The 22,097-nt window shown below is 41.2% G+C and overlaps 1 protein-coding gene across 2 annotated transcripts in view; it reads left to right on the top strand.

Annotated features, from left to right (window-relative positions):
• The window catches only part of ano6 (anoctamin 6), a 160,989-nt gene that overhangs the window by 58,183 nt on the left and 80,709 nt on the right, over window positions 1-22,097 (top strand). For both annotated transcript variants that reach the window (XM_041216533.1, XM_041216535.1), the window contains one exon: window positions 21,336-21,470. In XM_041216533.1, coding sequence (XP_041072467.1) covers window positions 21,336-21,470 — 135 coding nt within the window. The remainder of the gene's footprint in view (window positions 1-21,335; window positions 21,471-22,097) is intronic.

A 22,097-nucleotide genomic window follows, 5' to 3' on the forward strand; every position in this document is an offset into this window, starting at 1 on the left:
AGCCAAAACTGAAAAAAGTTACATCACAGGAAAGCTGTGACCTGATTGGTTGGTAGGAAATCTGCACCAAATTTGAAAAAAAAACTACTGCAAAGCTAATTAATTAATTAATTATCTAAGTCGAGATGGCTGGGAAGGTGATGTGCTGTAGCTGTATGATATGGTAGCTGGCAGATCCCATTGCGAGCCACAGTGACCACATCTGCAGCAAGTGTTGGTTGCTGGAGGAACTCTGGCTCAGAACTGATGAGCTGGAGTCCGGGCTCCAGATGCTGCAGCACACCCGGGAGGGGGAGAGTTACCTGGACACTTTGTTTCAGGAGGCGTTCACACCCAGTAGATTAAGTACCTCAAGTTTGGTCAGTGGTCAGGGTCAGCAGGGTGTGACTGCAAGTGAGGCAAGTAGAAGGCTCCTGTGTTCAGGAACAGAGGAGCCTGAGCTCTTGACCTTGTCCAACAGGTTCAAGGTACTTGCTCCCTGGGTGGATGAGGAAGAGGGCTGTAGGGAGGATGATCCAGCTGCCCACGGCACCGTGGCACAGGAGGCCATTCAAGAGGGGGGAGCAAAAAGACAAGTGGTAGTTGTAGAGGGTTCTATAATTAGGGGAATTGATAGCATCCTTTGTAACCAGGATCGAGAGTCGCACATGGTATGTTGCCTGCCCGGTGCCAGGGTGAGGGACATCTCTGACCGACTTGAAAGGATATTGGAGAGGGAGGGGGAGGATCCAGTTGTTGTGATCCACGTTGGGACAAATAACATAGGTAAGACTAGGAAAGAGGACCTGTTTGGGGATTATCAGGAACTAGGAACTAAATTAACAAACAGATCCTCAAGGGTTATAATCTCCGGATTACTACCTGAGCCACGTGCAAATTGGCATAGGGACGTAAGAATAAGGGAAGTAAACACATGGCTAAAGGAGTGGTGTGGGAAAGAGGGGTTCCATTTCGTGGGGCACTGGCATCAGTATTGGAACAGGAGGGATTTGTACTGTTGGGACAGTCTCCACCTGTACCGATCTGGGACCAACGTTCTAGCGAAAAGGGTAAATAGGGTGGTCAACAGGACTTTAAACTAGAAAGTGGGTGGGCAGGAAAGGGTAAATCTCCAAGAAGAATGACTAATGGGAAACAATGTAGCAGGTTAGCATGTCGGGGGGCGGTGGGGGGGGGCGGCGGTGGTTGGATTCAACTTCATGGAAAATTATGAAAAAACTGAAAGGAAAGGAGAGCCCAGGAGAGGCTATTAAAATCTCCAGAACACAAAATAGGACAAGAGTGTTTGGAAAGGGCTAGGAATCTAACTTCAAGCATGTCACATAAAGGGACGACAATGAGAAAGGGGACGGGAAATACAGGACTGAAGGTATTGTATCTGAATGCACGCAGTATATGAAATAATGTAAATGAGCTTGTGGCGCAGATTGAAATTGGCACGTATGATGTGGTGGGCATCATGGAGCCTTCGCTGCAAGGGGATCAGGACTGGGAGCTAAATATCCAAGGATATACATCCTATCGAAAAGATAGACAGGTTGGCAGAGGGGGTGGGGTTGCTTTGTTAGTAAGAAATTAAATTAAATCGATAGCAAGAAATGATGTGGGGTCAGATGATGTAGAATCTGTGTGGGTAGAGTTGAGGAACCGCAAAGTTAAAAACCCATAATGGGAGTTATGTACAGGCTTCCGAACAGTTGTCAGGATATGGGGCACAAGGTATAACAAGAGATAGAAAAGGTAAGGAAGGCAAGGTTACAGTGATCATGGGGGATTTCAATATGCAGGTAGACTGGGAAAATCAGGTTGGTAGTGGATCCCAAGAAAAGGAATTTGTGGAATGTCTACGAGATGGCTTTTTGGAGCAGCTTGTGGTGGAGCCCACTAGGGAACAGGCAATTCTAGATTTAGTGATGTGTAATGAGGCAGATTTGATAAGGGAGCTTAAGGTGAAGGAACCCTTAGGAGGAAGTGACTAAAATATGCTAGAATTTACCCTGCAATTTGAGAGGAAAAAGCTGGAATCAGATGTAACTGTATTACAGTTGAATAAAGGCAACTACAGAGGCATGAGGGAGGAGCTGGCCAGAATTGACTGGGAGATGAGCCTAGCAGGAAAGACAGTGGAACAGCAATGGCAGGAGTTTCTGGGAGTAATTTGGGAGACACAGCAAAAATTCATCCCAAGGAAGAAGAGGCATACTAAAGGGAGGACGAGGCAACCATGGCTGACAAGGGAAGTCAGGGACAGCATAAAAGCTAAAGAGAAAGCATACAATGTGTAGAAGAGCAGTGGGTAACCAGGGGATTGGGAAGCCTACAAAGACCAACAAAGGACAATTAAAAAAGAAATAAGAAGGGAGAAGATTAAATATGAGGGTAAACTAGCCAGTAATATAAAAGAAGATTGCAAGAGTTTTTTTTTGGATGTATAAAGGGTAAGAGAGAGGCAAAAGTGGACACTAGGCCGCTGGAAAATGACGCTGGAGAAGTAGTAGTGGGGAACAAAGAAATGGCGGAGGAACTGAATAGGTACTTTGCGTCAGTCTTCACAGTGGAAGACACGAGCAACATCCCCAAAATTCAAGAGAGTCAGGGGGCAGAGGTGAGTATGGTGGCCATTACCAAAGAGAAGGTGCAAGGAAAACTGAAAGGTCTGAAGTTGGATAATTCACCTGGACCAGATGGATTATACCCCAGAGTTCTGAAGGAGATAGCTGAAGAGATAGTGGAGGCGTCAGTGGTGATCTTTCAGGAATCACTGGAGTCAGGGAGGGTCCCAGAGGACTGGAAAATCACTAATGTAACCCCCCGTTTAAGAAGGGAGTGAGGCAAAAGACGGGAAATTACAGGCCAATTAGCCTGACCTCGGTCGTTGGTAAGATTTTAGAGTCCATTATTAAGGATGAGATTTCAGAACGCTTGGAAGTTCATGGTAAAATCGGGCAAAGTTAACATGGTTTCATCAAGGGGAGGTCATTAAGATTTTCAGTTCAGGGGCGTGCAGCCGACTCAGCTGCGTGCCTGCCGAACTGTCAAAAGCCTATTAAAAGGTAATTAAACTGATTAAATGAGCTGCCTCCAACCTTAAGGTTGGCGGGCAGGCGAAGAGCCCAGGTGGCCTTTGCATTTTTCATGGAACCTCATCCACGGGCAGGATGAGGTTTCATGAAGTGTTTAAAAAAAAATCAGTTAAATTTTTTCCAAAGTTTCATTAACATGTCCCAGCTCATGTGACACTGTCACATGAGGGACATGTTTCAAAAGTTTAAAAATCCTTTATTTAAAAGTTTAAGACTGAAACAAATCTCCCTGAGGCCCCTTCTGTGCCTCAGGGAATCCCCCCCCCCTCCCCCGTCTGCACAGAGAGCACTCAGCGCTTCCAGGCATGCATCATGATGGGTGGGCCTTAATTGGCCCGCCCACATAAAATGGGTTCACGCCCGCTTACACTCACACAAACCCCCCCACCTCCACAGAAGCTAGGTTTGAAATGCCAAATATGTAAATATGGCTGAAGTCTGAGAATGTAAGGTGAGGAGAATTTGCATTTTTAGATAAATCAGGGCAGTTTCAATTTCAAGGAGATGGTAGGATGTTTACACCTAGTCAGGGAAGCTAGACAAGCAGTGTGTTTATTTTTCCCAAAGGTTACTGATAATATTAGCACCATGAAAACATTTATATTATGAGAAAGGTAAAGTTCCAAAGACATATGGGGACAATGGAATTTACATTAAAAGGGGAATGAGGCTGTGCATTGGGGAAGGCATTGTAAGATCTCTCAGAAGTATAAGAATCCTTCATATTTGTGCATTAAGCTTGCTCTTTACAAAAACTGAAGCTGGGAGAAGCCACTTTGAATTCTATTGTCCTTTGAATTCTGCTGTTGAGTTGCCTGAATCTATTTGTTTTTACTGTTGCGTTAATGGGGCTGTAACTGGAAGCCAGGTTAATTAGGGGTTTTAGGAGTTATTATAGTGGTAAATTGTAGACCTATATATGTGCTAGAGATCTTTTCTTTTGTTAATAAATGTTTAATTTAGTTTTTTAAAAAATCTCTGAAGTCTTGGTGCACTTATTACTTCTGAATTTAGGGCACGCATCTCAAAATAAATACAAATTGCAAAACTGTTGTGATAGACTTAGCACGCTCTCAGTTCAAGGGTAATGGCCTTGCCAGCAATATCCAAATCCCAAAAAGCAATAAAAACAAAGATAGGGCCAATCAACTCTCGTCCAAGTGCAGCACAGTTAGAGTAAAGGCTTAATACAAGATACAGAATTCAGAGAAATTTCACCCAAAGAGTGGTTAGAATGTGGAAACCACTAGCACATGGAAAACGTGAGTGCAGAAATATCATTTAAAAGTGAGAACCTAAGGATATCTTGATGTTTTGCAAGGTGAAACTCAAGGCTCCATGATGATCACTACTACACTGATCAAGTTTCCCTTGTTATAACAAGCTTATACATTTGGAGCTTGGTATCACTGAGATATTTCCAATCTGATAGTTCACTGTAAGCTACTTTGTTTCTTCCATTGTCACAGGGGAAGATTTACTTCTGTTCACCATCGCTGCCAACATCATAAACAGGGTTTTTAAAAGTAGGTTAACAATTTTATTACACATAACATCCACAGGAAGCTTTCCCATCAACGTGAACAATTTTTGTATGACATGCCTGATTTTGCTTTAAGTCTTACTGTAAGTACAAACAACTACGGCAACATATCAACCTAAGAAACCAGCAAAGGTTGACACAACTCGCTCAAAAGCGATGCTACTATAGAACTTTTGAAATGAATCACGTTAACACTACAAAATAGCTTCATTAATTTGCATCAATGTTTTGCTGTGATTGCTGTAGTAGAGGCTCCTGCCACTAAGCTCAAAAATGTAATTTCCAAATCTTCCTGCACGCTGGTCTTTGGAGGCACTCTCCAATGTTTGTTTTTTAATCTCAAGAGGCAAATACGGTGAGTGGATTTTCACTTTATGCTGTGCTGTGTGCCATCTTGTTGATTAATGCTTTCCTCAAAAGGAAGGTCACCCATCTTCAGGAAGCATGGGCCCAAGCCATGAGAGTCCAGCCACACGCACTTACATACAAAGTCTGAATATTTGAGTCTTATAGCACCAGGATGATATCAAATACTTAAAGAAATAGCAGATCCTCCCCATTTGAATGACAGCCTATTCATTTTTATGTGTGGCACCTCGAAAAAATGAGGAAGAGCAGATCCACAGTTAAATTTGTAGAAATTTGGCTAAGTTTTGTTTGTTTCTGACTGAAGGTTTTAAACAATTCAAACAGATGCCATTGAAAAAAATCTACATACTTATCATATAAAAAAATGGATACTTAACTGTTACTTCTTCTAACAATGGACAGAATTCCCACGCGATTATTATCGGTTTAACACTGGTATTAGGAAGAACAACGGCAGTTATGCCAAATTCTTGTCCATTTCAGCCTCTGGAGTGATTTTCCAGACAGCAGAATAGCCTGAGTAAACATGGGTTGGCACATTCAGATCATAGAATCAAAGAAATTTACTGCATAGCAAGAGGCCATTTGGCCCATCATGTCTGTGCCAGCCAAAAACAGCAATCTAGCCTAATCGCACTTTCCAACTCTTGTTTCGTAGCCTGGTAGGTTATGAGATTTCAGATGCATATTCTAGTACTTCTTAAATGCAAACTGAATTTCTGCCTCTACCAGCCTTTCGGCTGTGAATTCCAGACCCTCACCACTCTCTGGGTGAAAACATTTCTCCTCAACTCCTCTTTAATCCTTTTACCGATTACTTTGACCTCTCTGCTAAGGTCCTTCCTAGTCATTTTAAATAGGCCCTTCATAAATTTATACACCTTAATTAAATCACACCTCAGCCTCATCTATTCCAAAGAAAACAACACACCTATCCAAACTTTCCTCTTAAATAAAATTCTCCAGCCCTGGCAACGTTCTGATAAATCTTTTGTGCTCTCTTTAGTGCAATCACCTCCTTGCTATAATGAGACAACCAGAATTGTACACTATATTCTAGCTGCAGCCTAACTAGTGTTTAATACAGTTATAGCATATCCTCCCCACTCTTATATTTTATACCTCAATTCAAAGAGAAGTATCCTCTACACTTTCTTCATCACGTTATCTACCTGTTGTGCTACCTTCAGGAATCTGTGGACATGTACAACAAAGACCTTTATTCCTTTACACTTCTCAGTATGCTACCAAGTATTGTGTATTCTCTTGCCTCGTTTATTCTCCAAAACGTATTATCTCATACTTCTCTGAATTCCATTTGTCACTTTTCAACCCAGCTGACCAGCCTAATGATATCTTCCTACACTCTACAGCCTTGATCCTCACCATCAACTACATGGTTAATTTTTGTAACATCTGCAAACTTTTTAATGTTACCTGCATAAATTTAAGCCTAAATCATTTATTAGATATCACAATGAGCTAGGGATCCAATACTGAGCCCAGTGGAACCCCAATGGGAACAATCCAATCACAAAAACTCATCAATAACTGTCCTTTATTTCCTACCAATGAGTCAATTTTGGATCCAATTTGCCACTTTTCCTGGGATGCTTTTACTTTTCTGACCAATCTTCCGTGTGACCTTGACAAATCCACACAGACTGCATCAAATGTGCTACCTTCATCAACTCTCCCAGGTACCTCAAATTTAATCAAGTTTGTCAGACACAACCTTTCTTTAACAAATCCATGCTAACTGCCCTTGATTAATCAGTGCCTTTTAAAGTGACAATTCATACTGTGTCTCTCAAAATCTTTTCCAATAATTTGCTCACCGCAGACATTAGGTTGGACAACCTATAGTTATTTGGTTTATCCCTTCCTCCCCTTTTAAACAATGGTACATTAGCAACCCTCCAGTCTGCTGACACCACACCTGTAGCCAGAAAGGACTGAAAAATGATACTCAGACCCTCCACTATTTCCTCCCTTGCTTCCCTTAATGACTTGGGATACATTCCATCTACCTGGTGCTTTATCTACATTCAAAGATGCTAAACCCTTTAGTATTTCTTCTTTTTTATCCTTTCCAATATTTCACACTCCACCTCCTTAATTACAATGTCCGCATCATTACCCTCTTTTTTGAAGATGAATTAAGTATTCATTAAGAACCATGCCCATATATTCCACCTCCATGCACAGGTTACCTTTTTGATCTCTAACAGACCCTACTCTTTCCTAAGTTATCCTCTTGCTCTTTATGTATTATTAAAACATCTTCGGGCTCTCCTTGATTTTACTTGCCAATATTTTTTAATGCCCTCTTTCTACTGTGCTAATTTCCTTCTTCGTTTTATTCCTATACTTTCTATAGCAATATTTCCTCCAGGCATTTTGCAGTATTTAGCTCTCCATCTCTAACATATGTTTCCCTTATCACCTTATTCTACCTTGTGTACTCCTTGACATCCAGACTGTAAATCTGGGAGTCCCATTTTTCTTTGTGGAAACAGATTGTTCTGAACCCTCGCTGTCTCCTCCCTGAATAATTCCCACTGCTCTGAAACCGATTTACCATCAATCTGTGTTTCCAGTTCACTTCTGCTAAATCACATCTCAGCTTAATAAAATTGGTTCTTTCTCGACCGAGAGTACTTACCCTTGGTCTATGTCCTTTCCCATAACTATGCAAAACTTAACTGAATCATGATCACTACCACCAAAGTGCTCTCCTACTGATACAACTCCCATCTGCTCAGCTTCTTTTTCTAGAAGTAGTTAGAATTGCCCTTTCTCTTGTTGGGCCATTTTGCATTTTAAGAATTCTGCACCCTCTGCACCTTTTGTGCTGATTTTATCTCAGTTAATAATAGGGTTGTTGAAATCCCCTGCTATTACTGGCCTATTGTTCATGCTTTTCTCAGCAATTTGCCTACATGTTTACTCTTTTATCTCCCCTTACAGTTTTGGAGTCTATGGTACACTCCCAGCAGTACAATTGCCCTTTTATGTCTTTGTTCAACTCACAGGACCTCAATTGATGATCCTTTTAGCATATCAGCCCTCCTCATGGCTTTAACCACTACTGTGACTCCCCCTGCTTCATTCCCCCTTCTCTATATGAACTGAAAACCTTTTACCTGGAATGTTGAACTGCTATTCCTGCCTTCTTTAAGCCATTTTTCAGGAATAGCTGTGTTATACTTCCAAGTGTCTATATCTGTATCCTCAGCTCATCCACCTCTACATTAGATTCCTTGCATTAAGGTATAGACCACCAATCACTTAACATGTCCTTTGTTGTACATTTTCTAGCCTTTCTTTCCTCTTGCCCTTCCACTCTTTTTAAACTAATTTTCTGTACATCATTTCCATCTTTGGCTCTCCCCCTTGTAAAATGATAAGTTTCCCAACCCTCCCGACGTGCTAGTTTAAATCCTACCACCAGCACGAGCAAACTTTTTAATTTATTTGTTCACAGGATGTGGGCATAGCTGGCTAGGCCAGCATTTATTGCCCACCCCTAATTGCCCTTGAGAAGGTGATGGTGAGCTGTCACCTTGCTGCCTTCAACCTCTGTAGTCCATGTGGTGTTGGTACACCCACAGGGCTGTTAGGAAAGGTGTTCCGGATTTTGACCTGATGACAGTGAAGGAACGGTGATATACAGTAAACTTTGCCAGATCCAGTGCACTACCTACTGGAATTCTCTAAGTGGAATTTCTGTTGTTCCTCTAATAAGAATCATCACTTTACCAATCGGAAGCAATTACAAAGTTATCTGGAACACGTACCTGTATACTGTATCATTTTATACTTTAATTTATTTTTCAACTTATATGTTTATGCTTCTTTGTAAAAGGACATTTTAGTTATAAAGAATTGTTATATAAAACCAGCCAGTAATGTGTGCTAAGTCTCGGATGTATGGCCCTCAGGTGGAGACTAAGGAATAGAGGAACCCTCTGTTTTTCATACAGGAAGTTGTTGGAGCTCAGTTGCAGATAGCTGTGTGTGTATCCTTAATTGTTAAGAAGTGACAAAACACTTCAAGTGGTGACGAGGATGGGGTTATCATTACTGGAGGCTTTTGATCCAGCTCCTATGGACTTTGTAGTTGGTGTGGAGCAAATGGAATAGTTTTTCATTGCAAATGAGTTTGAAGAGGAAAAGCAGGTCTCAGTGTTTCTTACAGTCATCGGAATGAAAAATTTCACTTTACTGAGAAATCTCATTGCTCCTGACAAGCCAGCAGATAAAAGCTTTAAAGAGCTTGTTCAGGTTTTGAATAAGCACTTTGATCCCAGACCAGCAATTATTGCGGAGAGATTCAAGTTTCACCTAAGAAAACAGCATGAGAGTGAGTCAGTTTCTCAGTTTCAGGCTGAGTTGAGAAAATTAGTGCAACATTGTGACTTTAAAGGTTACCTGGAAGACGAGTTGAGTGATTGCTTGGTTTGTGGTCGAAGAAATGGAAGAATTCAGCATAGATTGTTAGCAGAGCAAGAGTTGACACTGAAGAAAGCGTTCGAGATTGCACAAAGCATAGAAATGGAAGAGAAACAGACTGGAGATTTGAAAGCACATTCTAACAATGCCAAAGTTAAAATAGTAAAGTCAGGGTATACTCGCTTTCAAACATGTTACCGCTGCAATGGAATAGGGTATTATGCAGAAGCTTGTAAGTGGAAAACTGCTGATTGTCGCTACTGTGGAAGAAAAGGGCACGTATAGCGTGCACATAGATCAAAGTCTCATCACAGTAAAGCAGTACCTCCAAGAAAATGGTGTAACAAGGAGCACATAGACAAGGAGGTCATGCCTGACAAATCTGTTAGAATTCTTTGAGTAGGTAACGAGCAGGTTAGACAAAGGAGAGTCAGTGGATGTTATCTACTTGGACTTCAAGAAGGCCTTTGACAAGGTGCCACACAGGAGGCTGCTCAGTAAGATAAGAGCCCATGGTGTTAGAGGCAAGGTACTAGCATGGATAGAAGATTGGCTGTCTGGCAGGAGGCAGAGAGTGGGGATAAGGGGGTCCTTCTCAGGATGGCAGCCGGTGACTAGTGGAGTTCCACAGGGGTCACTGTTGGGACCACAACTTTTCACTTCATACATTAATGATCTAGATGAAGGAACTGAGGGCATTCTGGCTAAGTTTGCAGATGATACACCGATAGGTGGAGGGACAGGTTGTATTGAGGAGGCGGGGAGGCTGCAGAAGGATTTAGACAGGTTAGGAGAATGGGCAAAGAAGTGGCAGATGGAATACAACGTGGGGAAGTGTGAGGTCATGCACTTTGGTGGGAAGAATAGAGGCATAGACTATTTTCTAAATGGGGAGAGAATTCAGAAATCTGAAGTGCAAAGGGACTTGGGAGTCCTAGTCCAGGATTCTCTTTAGGTTAACTTGCAGGTTGAGTCAGTAGTTAGGAAGGCAAATGCAATGTTGACATTTATTTCGAGAGGAATAGAATATAAAAGCAGGGATGTGCTGCTGAGGCTTTATAAGGCTCTGGTCAGACCACATTTAGAATATTGTGAGCAATTTTGGTCCCTGTATCTCAGGAAGGATGTGCTGGCCCTAGAGAGGGTCCAGAGGAGGTTCACGAGAATAATGCCAGGAATGAAAGGCTTAACATATGAGGAACGTTTGAGGACTCTGGGTCTATACTTGATGGAGTTTAGAAGGATGAGGAAGGATCTGAACGAAACTTACAGAATACTGAAAGGCCTGGATAGAGTGGACGTGGGGAAGATGTTTCCATTAGTAGGAGAGACTAGGACCTGAGGGCACAGCCTCAGAGTAAAGGGAAGACCTTTTAGAACAGAGATGAGGAGAAACCTCTTTAGCCAGAGAGTGGTGAATCTATGGAATTCATTGCCACAGAAGGCTGTGGAGGCCAGGTCATTGAGTGTATTTAAGACCGAGATAGTTAGGTTCTCGATTGGTAAGGGAATCAAAGGTTACGGGGAGAAGGCGGGAGAATGGGGTTGAGAAACTTATCAGCCATGATTGAATGGCAGAGCACACTCAATGGGCCGAATGGCCTAATTTCTGCTCCTATGTCTTATGGTGTTATGGAACAACCTTTGTCACCTCTTCTCAAGCAAGAAGCTGAAGAGCTGGAGCATGAGATAGGGGAGGAAAAAGTACGATAGAAAGGAACACGAAGAGAAAGGATGCTTCCAGTGTAGAGAGTCTCTTATTGCTCAGGCTCTACATGATCAAACAGTTCATGTACAAAACCGGTAACCTCAACTAATTCACCATTCACCAACAGTCCCACACTCCTGATCTTCCTCTGTCACTGACATTTACAACGTCCCCTTTCTGACCAAACAAAAATAAAAGCCAACATGGAATGTGTAATCCGATCCAAATTTATAAATTAAATCATGACATAATGAATCTAAAAATAAGTTAATCAACCTTGAGCATTTGCTTTTTGCTTCTTCTGTGTGCCTTTTCCTGCTTTAGTGCTCCGACAAGGTACTTGCCCCAGTGGCTACAACACGGATGGTGACAGGCTGCTAAACTTCAATTGAGGAGATGCAGCTGGCCTTGGAGGTTGACCTCAAACAGCTCTGGTTCTAGAGGGCCCTGGCTTTGGACTACACCTTCTTGGTAAGGACTGCAGCATGCTGGGTTGGCCGGCTGACTGACGAGCATCTGGAAAGGTCTCTGGTAGAGTGGCAAGGATGGGCAAACAAATGCTATCGTCTGAGAGGGGACAGGAGCTTTGTAGTCCATGAAGCTACTCTCCTGGGATGTCATCTCAGTAATCCTTGTAATCTGCTGAAGAGCAGGTTGATGGATTGCTGCAATACCCTGCAAGCCTCTTTGAACGTTGGTATTCGGAGGCATAATGGCAGCATTCTGAGCCAGCATGGCAGCAGCCTGAACTTCCAATTCAACACTCAAATATTGAGTGGTTACTGCTTGTGCTGCAGTGGAAACTGAGATATTGACCATTAGGAGCTGCATCATTCTGGGTTCCACAGGTATGCTGATGGAGTCGACCACTCCTTCCATGTTGGAAATGATGGGGTCCAAGCTCTACACAAATTTCTGTGTCAAGTTGGTGCTGGACTGCTCTGTGCTCCTTAATGTTGAGTGCAGACTTTCCAAGTCACCTAGTATTTAGGTGTGTCCACCCATCAGTCTCCTTCTGTAGCTTGGCTCATTTAAAGTTCTCATCTCAATCCTCTGCAGCAGGACTACTGTGCAAACTGGTACTGATACTATCTTTTACCCAGGTCCCACACCCCACTTCCTGCCCAGATGTGCCCAGTCTCCCACCACGTACAGGTCGCTCCTCTATCCCAGACTCTAAAATATGCACAATACCAGTGTCTGAACTGGTTACTGTAACCGTGAAAGTGAGTGACAGTGTCTATTCTTCTTCTCTTTCTTCTTCCCCTTCCTCCATTTGTTGTTCAGGTGGCAATTATTGTGTATCTGAATTGGAAAAAAGGATGGGGTTGTGCTGTGGTGAAGGGAGTATGAAGTGCATGTTTACATCCTCTTCAGCTTCTCACTCAGATGAGATTGAGGGACAAGGTAGAAGTGAGATGAGAAGAGGATGATTAAGTATGCTGATACCCTGGTCATTAATCATTTCACTGCCACCATTGGCCACTACCTTAGCGATGCCATATACCATGGTGGCCAACAGTGTCTCCTCCATGGAGATTAAAATGTGCTGGCACTGGTCCTTCTCCAGCTCTTTCCTGCTGCCTGTTGTTACATACCACCTTTTGCAAGAGAGGGAAATGCTTCATTGTATTTTGTGCTATATATTTGGTTGATGTGGCTGTCATGGTTAAATAATTACCAGTGTGTGCAGGCTGTGAGATGTGGGTGTGAGGCTTGCAACAGTGCTCAGTGTGTGAGGGCAAGGGACTGTTGGGCTTGAGTCCTGATTAATAGAGATCATTGGGAGGTGATTGATGGGGGTGTGGTGAATTAAACAGTGAATGAGGTTAATGGTTCAGTTGGTAGGATATGCCATGTGAAGATCAACTCTCACACCTTGACAACACATGTGAGGTTGTTAAACTTCTTCCTACATTGCATCTATGTTTAAGGAGTAAATTCTTGGCATGAAAGCTGTTTCTGTTGCTTCCCGAAGCCTCCTTCGCTTGTGCCAGGAGGGCCCCTTGTTACCCTCTGGATATAGAATATTTGTCCTCCATTCCAACTCTTCCACCAATGCTTTCAGGACATTATCAGAAAACCCTGGTGTGTGCTTTTTCTATCATGGTCAGCTATTTTTCAGTCTTTCACTGGATAGATTCACTTGTGAAACAACTCCAGTCCCTGTTTGAGCCAAAGTAGTTCCCCTTTTAAGAGGTACAGGCTGTCTAAGTAATGGTAGGCACTCGATATTGCTATGGTGTGCAGTCAATGAATTGTGTGAGAAGCACTAACTACATGCAGTATTCATTTAAAACAGCAAGCAGTACAAATTTGTGCTGCCTACATCGCAGTGAACTGGCACGGGTTAATTGTACACTGCGATCCCTATGCCCATTTTTTGCAGGTTATACAGTTTAACTCCCATAATTTGTGAAAGAAAGGTAACAAAGTATTTATTGTTCCTTTTCTTTGTTAACAAGCTTGGAGGTTGCACCTTTTGTCAATCTGAGCCATTGTACACAGAACAACAGACTCCATTTTCACAGCTACAGAAAGTTGCTGTGCCTGGGGCTAGATATATGGAAGAAATTTTTGTCACCCTGTTTTATGCACAAGATTACCTCATTAGATGAGAAATGCAATGCTATCAGTTAACATAGAGCATTTCATTGAAAAATAGTACCTGCTTGCTTAATGGGTTACAATACTTATTTTTCTTAGTACAGCAGAGCAATATTTGACATTAGCTTGTAAAGTTTACTTGAATTAACTAAAGAGAAAAAAATTGAGTGTTTGTATATTGAAGGAATAAATATTAACAGATTCATTTAAATCACTATCTATACAGATCACGCCTGCTAATCTAAAACCTCATTCTACAGTCTCCATATCAATCCCATACTGTAATTGACTGTCAATGTTGCAAAACATAATTGGGAAATTATGTATTGTTGCAACGTATTTATAAAGGTTAATAACCTGTCATTTCAAGAAAGCTTTACCCACCCAAAATCAACTGTGTGGGCTAGAGATGATGTAAACATATAGCAAAATGTGATTGCAGTGGTTTGCGTGCTATGTGGTTTGCATTCCATGAATGTATCTGTTCAGCGCTACTAATAGAAGTCATACTTCCTCCTATTCTAAGAAGAGGATATGTCTTGCAAATGCCACCTTTGTTGTCTAGCTTTAAAAGTGAACTATGTTAAACCAAGAGTAGCATTAGCAAAAACAGTTTGGTTATAGCACACATTGATTATTACTCCTTTGTTGACCCTCTATCATCACTGGTCATCAATGCCAAACTACATTAGCTGTACAGTGACACAGATAAGCAAGGACAGCAACACAAGCTATTGTTATGCCTCAGGAATTGCTTTCAGCATAAACACTATAGGTACCCTCTGCTTTCATCATTCTTTTTAACATAGGCACCTTGACACTGGAGTCCGGGTCAATTGTTAAAATGAAATAGGTTATTTTGAGCTTTGTTTTTTCCTATACAACTTCCTGTCCAAGTATCATAAGTGATAACGGTGACTTTGTTAATTTCGCACCATAATGTCAACCCTTGGTACCTTATAAGAAGTCTTCCTGATTATACTAAAGGTACAAGGTGGTTCTCTATTGGCCTTAGGAAAGCAAAGTCCTCATCTCTGCGCTGTTCAGCAGAACTGGGAGAGAACCTCTGAATTCCATCCTGGGCAGTCCCAGGTTGGGCAGTGCCATCAGTATCCACAACCACTCACTTGTGCTCAGTGTTTCATCACATGAAGACCCCTCAGCCTCACTATCTTACCCATGCAGAGTGCCAATATCTGTACTAGTGCTTCCTCAGCGGGATTGTCTTCCTGTGATATTTTGCTCTGTTCCTCAAACTGATCCTTATGGACAGGGTACTGTGACTAATCAAATAGTAAAGAAGAGTTTCAAAGTAAGCAGATATAAGTTGGCTGTTCCTCCAACTTATCCACATGCTTACTAGGCTGATCATTAAGTCTCCTTTAAGCCGACTGTTAATTTTCCTTTGATTTCATATTTGGCTTTGAAGGACCAAATTTCAAGCAATTGTGAATCTTAATATATCTATGATGACAGTTGTTCGTTCCCAGATTGTTGAGCTATTCAACAAAGTAATTCAATAATTTCAGAAGAGCAGGGAGGTGTTCTAGCCAGCATCACCAAAATCCAGATTAAAGGTAGAAAAAAGAACTTGCATCTCTGCTCTAGAGAACATCCCAAAGTGCTTCACTGCCAACAAATTACTTTTTAAGTGTAGTCACTGTTGTTATGTAGGTAGTTGCAACAGCCAGCTCACACACAGACTGATCTGACAAACAGTAACAGACCAAATCGAGGGTACAGAGAGATATACGAGGATGTTGCCAGGAATGGCGAATTTTAGCTGCGAGGAAAGATTGAATAGATTGTGGTTGTTTTCTTTGGAACAGAGGAGGCTGAGGGGAGATTAAATTGAGATGTATAAAATAGTGGGTTCTATTTAGAGTGGCTAGGAAAGACCTATTTCCCTTAGCAGAGTGGTCAGTAACTGGAGGGCATAAATTTAAAGTAAGTGGTAGAATGACTAGACAGGAGTTAAAGAGAAATACTTTCACCCGGGGAGTGGAGGAAGCGCAGTAGGGGATGGTTGGGGGTCTAGAACTCACTCCCTTGAAAGGGTGATAAAGACAGAAACCCTCAAAACATTTTTAAAAAAATGCTCGTTAACCTATTGGGCTACAAAACAAGAGCGGAAAATGGTATGAGGCTGGATAGCTCTTTTTATCAGCTGGCTCTGACACGATGATCCAAATGGCAATGTCTTGCGTGGTGAATATTACAAACAACTGCAGGAACCTGTAGTTCGAAATTCAGCCAATATTTGAGATGCACTTGCTACATACCTGGCATTGCACTGGCACTGAAATCCATACACGACGTTGCTGAGTTGTGTGGTACGCAGAACATCTTTTTGGACTCACTGTTAGTGGAAAATATCTTTCACGTTGCCAGGTGCGCTTTCAAAACACAAAACAAAATGTCTACTGTTAATGTGATTCTGCGATTGGGCCACACTTGCAGGAACAATCCTGAGTGCGCTAATAGCTACACTAACAACCAATTTAAGATAAAAGCAAAATACTGAGAATGCTGGAAATCTGAAACAAAAAACAGAGAATGCTGGAAAAACTCAACAGGTCTTCTTCAGAGGGCCACACGGACTTGAAACATTAACTCTCTTTCTCTCTCCACAAATACTGCCAAACCTGTTGAGTTTTTTCAGAATTTTCTGTTTTTGAACCAGTTTAAGATAATTGGTCGAGATTATAATGTGGCTCATTTATGTTTGTTAGAGGCGACATACATTCATACAAGGGACCAGTTTCCTGCAAATAAAAAGAATATGATCAAGACTTGAGCCTTTTTTTGAATTAGCCTGGAGCTTGGGGAGCTTAGAGTTCCTTGTTGCTTTTTCCATGGCAACACCTCAGCCAATCAGAGTCGACTTGCCAACCAAATCGATGACTGGAGAATTGCAAACATTATGTCCTTGTTCAAAAGAGGTTGTAAGGATAAGCCCAGCAATTGCAAGCTAGTCAGTTTAACTTCAGTGGTGGGCAAGATTCTAGAAACAATGATCCAGGATAGAATTAGTCATCAAATGGAAAAACATGGGTTGATAAGGAAGAGCCAGCATGGATTTCTAAAGGAGAAATCATGTTTAACTAACTTGCTGGAGTTTTTTGAAGAGGTACCAGAAAAGGTCAGTGAGGCAATGTTGTTGATGTGGTGTACGTGGACTTTCAAAAGTGATAAAGTGCCATAAAGTGAGAAAAGTTATTGCTCAAGGAATAAAAGGGACAATAGCAACGTGGATACAAAATTGGCTGAAAAATAGGAAGCAGAGAGTAATGGTCAATGGATATTTTTCAGGCTGGAGGAAGGTTTGTAGTGGAGTTCTTCAGGAGTCGGTATTGGGACCCTTTCTTTTTCTGATATATGTTAACGATCTAGATCTTGGTAAGCAGGAAACAATTTCAAAGTTTGTGGATGATACGAAGCTTGGGAGTGTTGTAAACTGCGAGGAAGACAGTGCAGAACTTAAAAAGGACTTAGGCAAGTTGGTGGAATGGGCAGATAGGTGGCAGATGAAATTCAATGCAGAGAAGTGTGAGGTGATGCATTTTGGTAGAAGAACATGGACAGACAATATAAAATAAGGGGTGAAATTTTGAAGGGGGTGCAGGAGCAGAAAGACCTGGGTGTATATGTACATAGATCATTAAAGGTGGTAGGACAGGTTAATAAAGCATATAGTATCCTGGGCTTTATTAAAAGGGGCACAGAGTACAAGAGCAAGGATGTTATGCTGAATTTATCTAAGGCACTCGTTAGATCTCAGCTGGAGTATTGTGTACAGTTCTGGGTGCCACATTATAGGGAGGATGAGAACACATTGGAGAGAGTGCAGAAGAGGTTTACAAGAATGGTTCCAGGGATGAGAAACTTCAGTTACGAAGATAGATTGGAGAGGTTGTCCTTGGAGAGAAGGCAGCCAAGAGGAGATTTGATAGCAATGCTCAAAATCATGAGTGGGTTGGACAGAGTGGGTAGGGAGAAGTTGTTCCCGCTCATAAAAGGATTAAAAACAAGAGGGCACAGATTTGAAGTGATTTGCAAAAGAAGCAAATGTGCTGTGAGAAAAACTTTTTTCACACAACTAGTAGTTTGGGTCTGGAATGAACGGCCTGGAAGTGTGGTGGAGGCAGCTTCAATGGAGGCATTCAAGAGGGCATTAGATGATTATTTGAATAGAAACAATGTGCAAGGGTATGGGGAAAAGGAAGGACAATGGCACTAGGTCATAATGCTCGTTTGGAGAGGCGGTGCAGAAACAATGAGCCGAATGGCCGCCTCCTGTGCAGTTAAGATCCTGTGATTCAATCGGCATCCTTTTTTCCTGTGGTATAAATTTTGTGATCATGTGAAATTTGGCATCTTGCCTTTGTCCTGATGAATGCAAGGTGAAAAACTTCAGCAACATGTCTCTCTTTTCAGCAATATTCAAGTTCTGTACTACCAAGCAACCAATTATGTGTTAAACTACTTCATCATTTCTCTTAGAAATGTTCCAAAGTGCTATATAAATTACTTGTTTCCTTTTTTCAATCCCTCTCATTGGCACTGACTTGAAAATTAGCAACTGGAACAGACTCTGACAGAATTCAAATGCTGCTTCCTGTTTCATTATATAACTAGCTGTCAATCTCCTGACATAAAATAAATTACCTTCGTTGCCATGGCTGCAGCTATCGGTGACAGTCACTAGTTCCATCATACAGCAGGGGAAGCTATGTTTCAACTATGTGGAGGAAGTCTAATGACATTTTTAAAGAACCTGAGCACCTTAATCAGGCATTTCTCAAGGAAACATCCGTGACCTACTCATCTTCAACTGCTTTATTAATGACCTCCCCTTTGCCACGTGGTCAAGAGTTTATTGGCAAATCCAGGGATAGGCTCCATTCATAATTTCTCCGATATTGAAGCAACCCATGCAGCCTATTACAGTATCTGGATAACATTCAAACTGGAGCTAACAGGTGGCGCGTAACCTTTATGCCATCTATTTGCCAGATAATGATCAGTTCAGGCAAGTTTCTTGCATTAAAGCAGTAACATGCATTTATGTAGCACCTTTCCCAACATTCCAAAGCACTTCACAATCAATAAAAGAGCTTTTTGAAGTGGTGTTACTGTTGTAATGTAGGACAACACAGCAGCCAGTTTGTGCATAGCAAGACCTTGCATGCAAGAAACTCTTTTTCCCGGAAAGGATAGTATAAATCTGTAACTCCTCCCTCAAAAGGTTGTATATACTGGAGCAAATGACATTATCAAGACTGAAAACCAAAGGTAATTGAAGCAAATATGATGAAAAATGTGTCGTGACATTAAACATAGTGTAAAATCTACATGGGGGAAGACATTGGTGCAGTAGTAATTTCATTGGACTAATAATCCAGAGGCCCAGGTTAATGCTCTGAGGACAGAAGTTCAAACTCCACCATGGCAGCTGGTGGAATTTAAACTCAATAACGTTTGGAATTGAAAGCTAGTCTCAGTAATGGTGACCATGAAACTATCATTGATGGTTGTAAAAACCCAGTTGGTTCACTAATGCCTTCTGGGAAGGAAAATCTGCCATCCTTACCTGGTCTGGTAGACATGTGACTCTAGACCCACAGCAACATGGTTGACTCTTAACTGCCCTCTGAAACTGTTTAGCAAGCCACTCAGTTCAAGGGCAAGGGATGGGCAACAAATGCTGGCCTTGCCAGCAACGCCCACACCTCATGAAACAATAAATTAAAAAAACTTAAACCATCTGACATAAAATATGTTGTGACATAAAACATGTGATATAAGATATTGTGATATGAAATGTGTTGCAGTGTAAAACATAACATAAAACGTGATGTTAAAAATGACACAATAAAATGTATTGCAGCATAAAAGTGCCACCATTTAGATCATGACCGAGTTTAAAAATGACCTGATGTAACTCCTTTGGGCATAAAGGAAAATTGGCTGGCATTGCCCTCAAATTACTCCTGTAATTTTATGTAGCTTGCAACTGAATGACAGCAAAACATAAATGAACAGTGTAGCTTTAAAGCAGCCTATTCTGACATATAATCACCTTGTTGACTTTCAATGCTTATTTGAAATGGGTAAGCTTAGTGCTGTAGTGGTCTCGTTGGAGAAACTGGAAATTCACATGCTAGCTTAATATTTTTTAGCTTAAGTAGAATCTTCTGTATGATGAAGCTGTTGTCCATTCTGGGTGAGAGATCATCCAGCAGTCAGACAACCAGATCAGCAATATCGCGTGGTGCACCAAATGGGTTCAAAACCGGTGAGTTTTGGAGCAAGCAATTTTCTGGCAGCTGTTTGTAATGCCAGTGACAACTCATTAAAAATTCATGTATCCTCTCAGATGTGAAAAAATTATAACATTTCTATCTACCTAAATTATATATCAAACATTATAAAGCTTTCAGCCGTTCTCTGCAGTGAGAGATTCTGGTCATTCAACACTTGATTGGTCTACCAATGAGAATCAGCAAGAAGCAACTGAGAAACTTCAATGAAGATCCTGCTTCCTTCAAATGAACATTTATAAGCCAAGGTTTTCTTGAGTTCAGGGAAGATAGTGGGTTTTGTATTCTGGAAGGATGAGATCAAATGGGTAAAAGAACCTTTATAATTCAGGTCTATGTTGTCTCAGAGCTTAACATTCAAACTGTTAGGTGCTGGCATGTTTGTTTGTAATTTTATATATATTTATATATTATTTTGTTTTTTCACTGCTGGAGGATGCTTGTGATCCTTGGCATGGATATTAAAAGTAAACTTTAGCTTAAAAGTCCATTCTTTTACTTCACAACTGTTGCACAGCATTGTTATCATAAGAAATGGACTTTCATGACCTGCACATAAATAGGTGTGTACATGTTTATAGATTGTCCCTGAGGCCATCTGCTTCAGAGAGTGCATGCCTTGAACAGGAAGTCAGTAAACGAGAAAATCATTGAAGTGGTGGTAAACTACAGGAAGGCACATTCTTTCAAAAAGTAGTGGTTACTAAAATGATAAAGCGGAAGAAATATAACATGAACAACTGTGAACACTTGTGTTTTTGCCACCTGCTATTTTGTTGTTGATTGACTCAGAAATTGACAAAGGACCTTTCATCATGTTGAGTATCCTGACAAGTTAATACGAAGAAATACTTGGATAAAACAATAAGTCTATTGAGCTGTTTGTGCTACAGACTTTCCAATATGATTATTTGACTAAATAATTTTCTAATTACCAACCAAAGCCCTTGGGTGTTCACCTTGCACAGGAGGCCCTCTCTTATTATTAATTTCTCTGGTATGTGAAATCATAAACAAGGATATGTCTGACCATAAGATAATTTCCTTTTCTCTTGCTTAGCCATTTGTTGCCTTTGTTTTTGTGCATTGATTCTTCCAAAATCTAGCATGCACGGAAGTCCTTGATGATTGATGTGAGATTGGGATTGTAAGGCTTCTCCCTTGACATTTATATGCATTGTTGTCACAGAAAAGCAAAAAAAAAGAAATGCTTTGCAGTAAATTATGTTTTGGTTTGTTCAATACAGGTTGAATTTGATGGTAATGAAGACTCTGTTTTTTTTGCTGATGGCCAACGTCGAATTGACTATGTATTGGTTTACGAAGAAGAGCTCAGGAAACCGGGAGATAAAAAGAAGATGAGGGCAATTCTAAGCAGAAAGGTATGATCTGTTAACACATTAGAAATTTCTCCTTCACAATTCAGATGGGAGCTGATTCTTATTTTTTGCTACCCATTATGGATTGGGGGGCTGTGGGGAGCATTGGGAAGTATTCATGAATAAACACAAAGCATCCTTCTCACGATTTTTTTTTTGGCAGCTTATGACAGTTTCTTCCCTTCTTCATTTCTGAATACAGTTTCAATGTTGTACCTGTGGTTTCCTCTTTTTTGTGTCGCAGAATCCATCTAAGCTTCTGATTACTACATTATTCAGATTGCTACATTATTCAAAGCACAATCAATAATATGTTCACAAAATGAAATGACAGTATAAAATAAGGGGTGAAATTTTGAAAGGGGTGCAAGAGCAGGAAGTCTTGGGTGTATATGTGCATAGATCATTGAAAGTGGCAGGAGAGGTGGAGAGAGAAAACATAGAAAATAGGAGCAGAGGTAGGCCATTCGGCCCTGCAATCCTGCTCCGCCATTCATTATGATCATGGCTGGTCATCCAACTCAATAGCCTGCCATCGCTTTCTCCCCATTTCCTTTGATCCCTTTCACCCCAAGAGCTATATCTAACTCCTTGAAAACATACAATGTTTTAGCCTCAACTACTTTCTGT

Source organism: Carcharodon carcharias, chromosome 21, assembly GCF_017639515.1.
Source record: "Carcharodon carcharias isolate sCarCar2 chromosome 21, sCarCar2.pri, whole genome shotgun sequence".
Taxonomy (NCBI): domain Eukaryota; kingdom Metazoa; phylum Chordata; class Chondrichthyes; order Lamniformes; family Lamnidae; genus Carcharodon; species Carcharodon carcharias.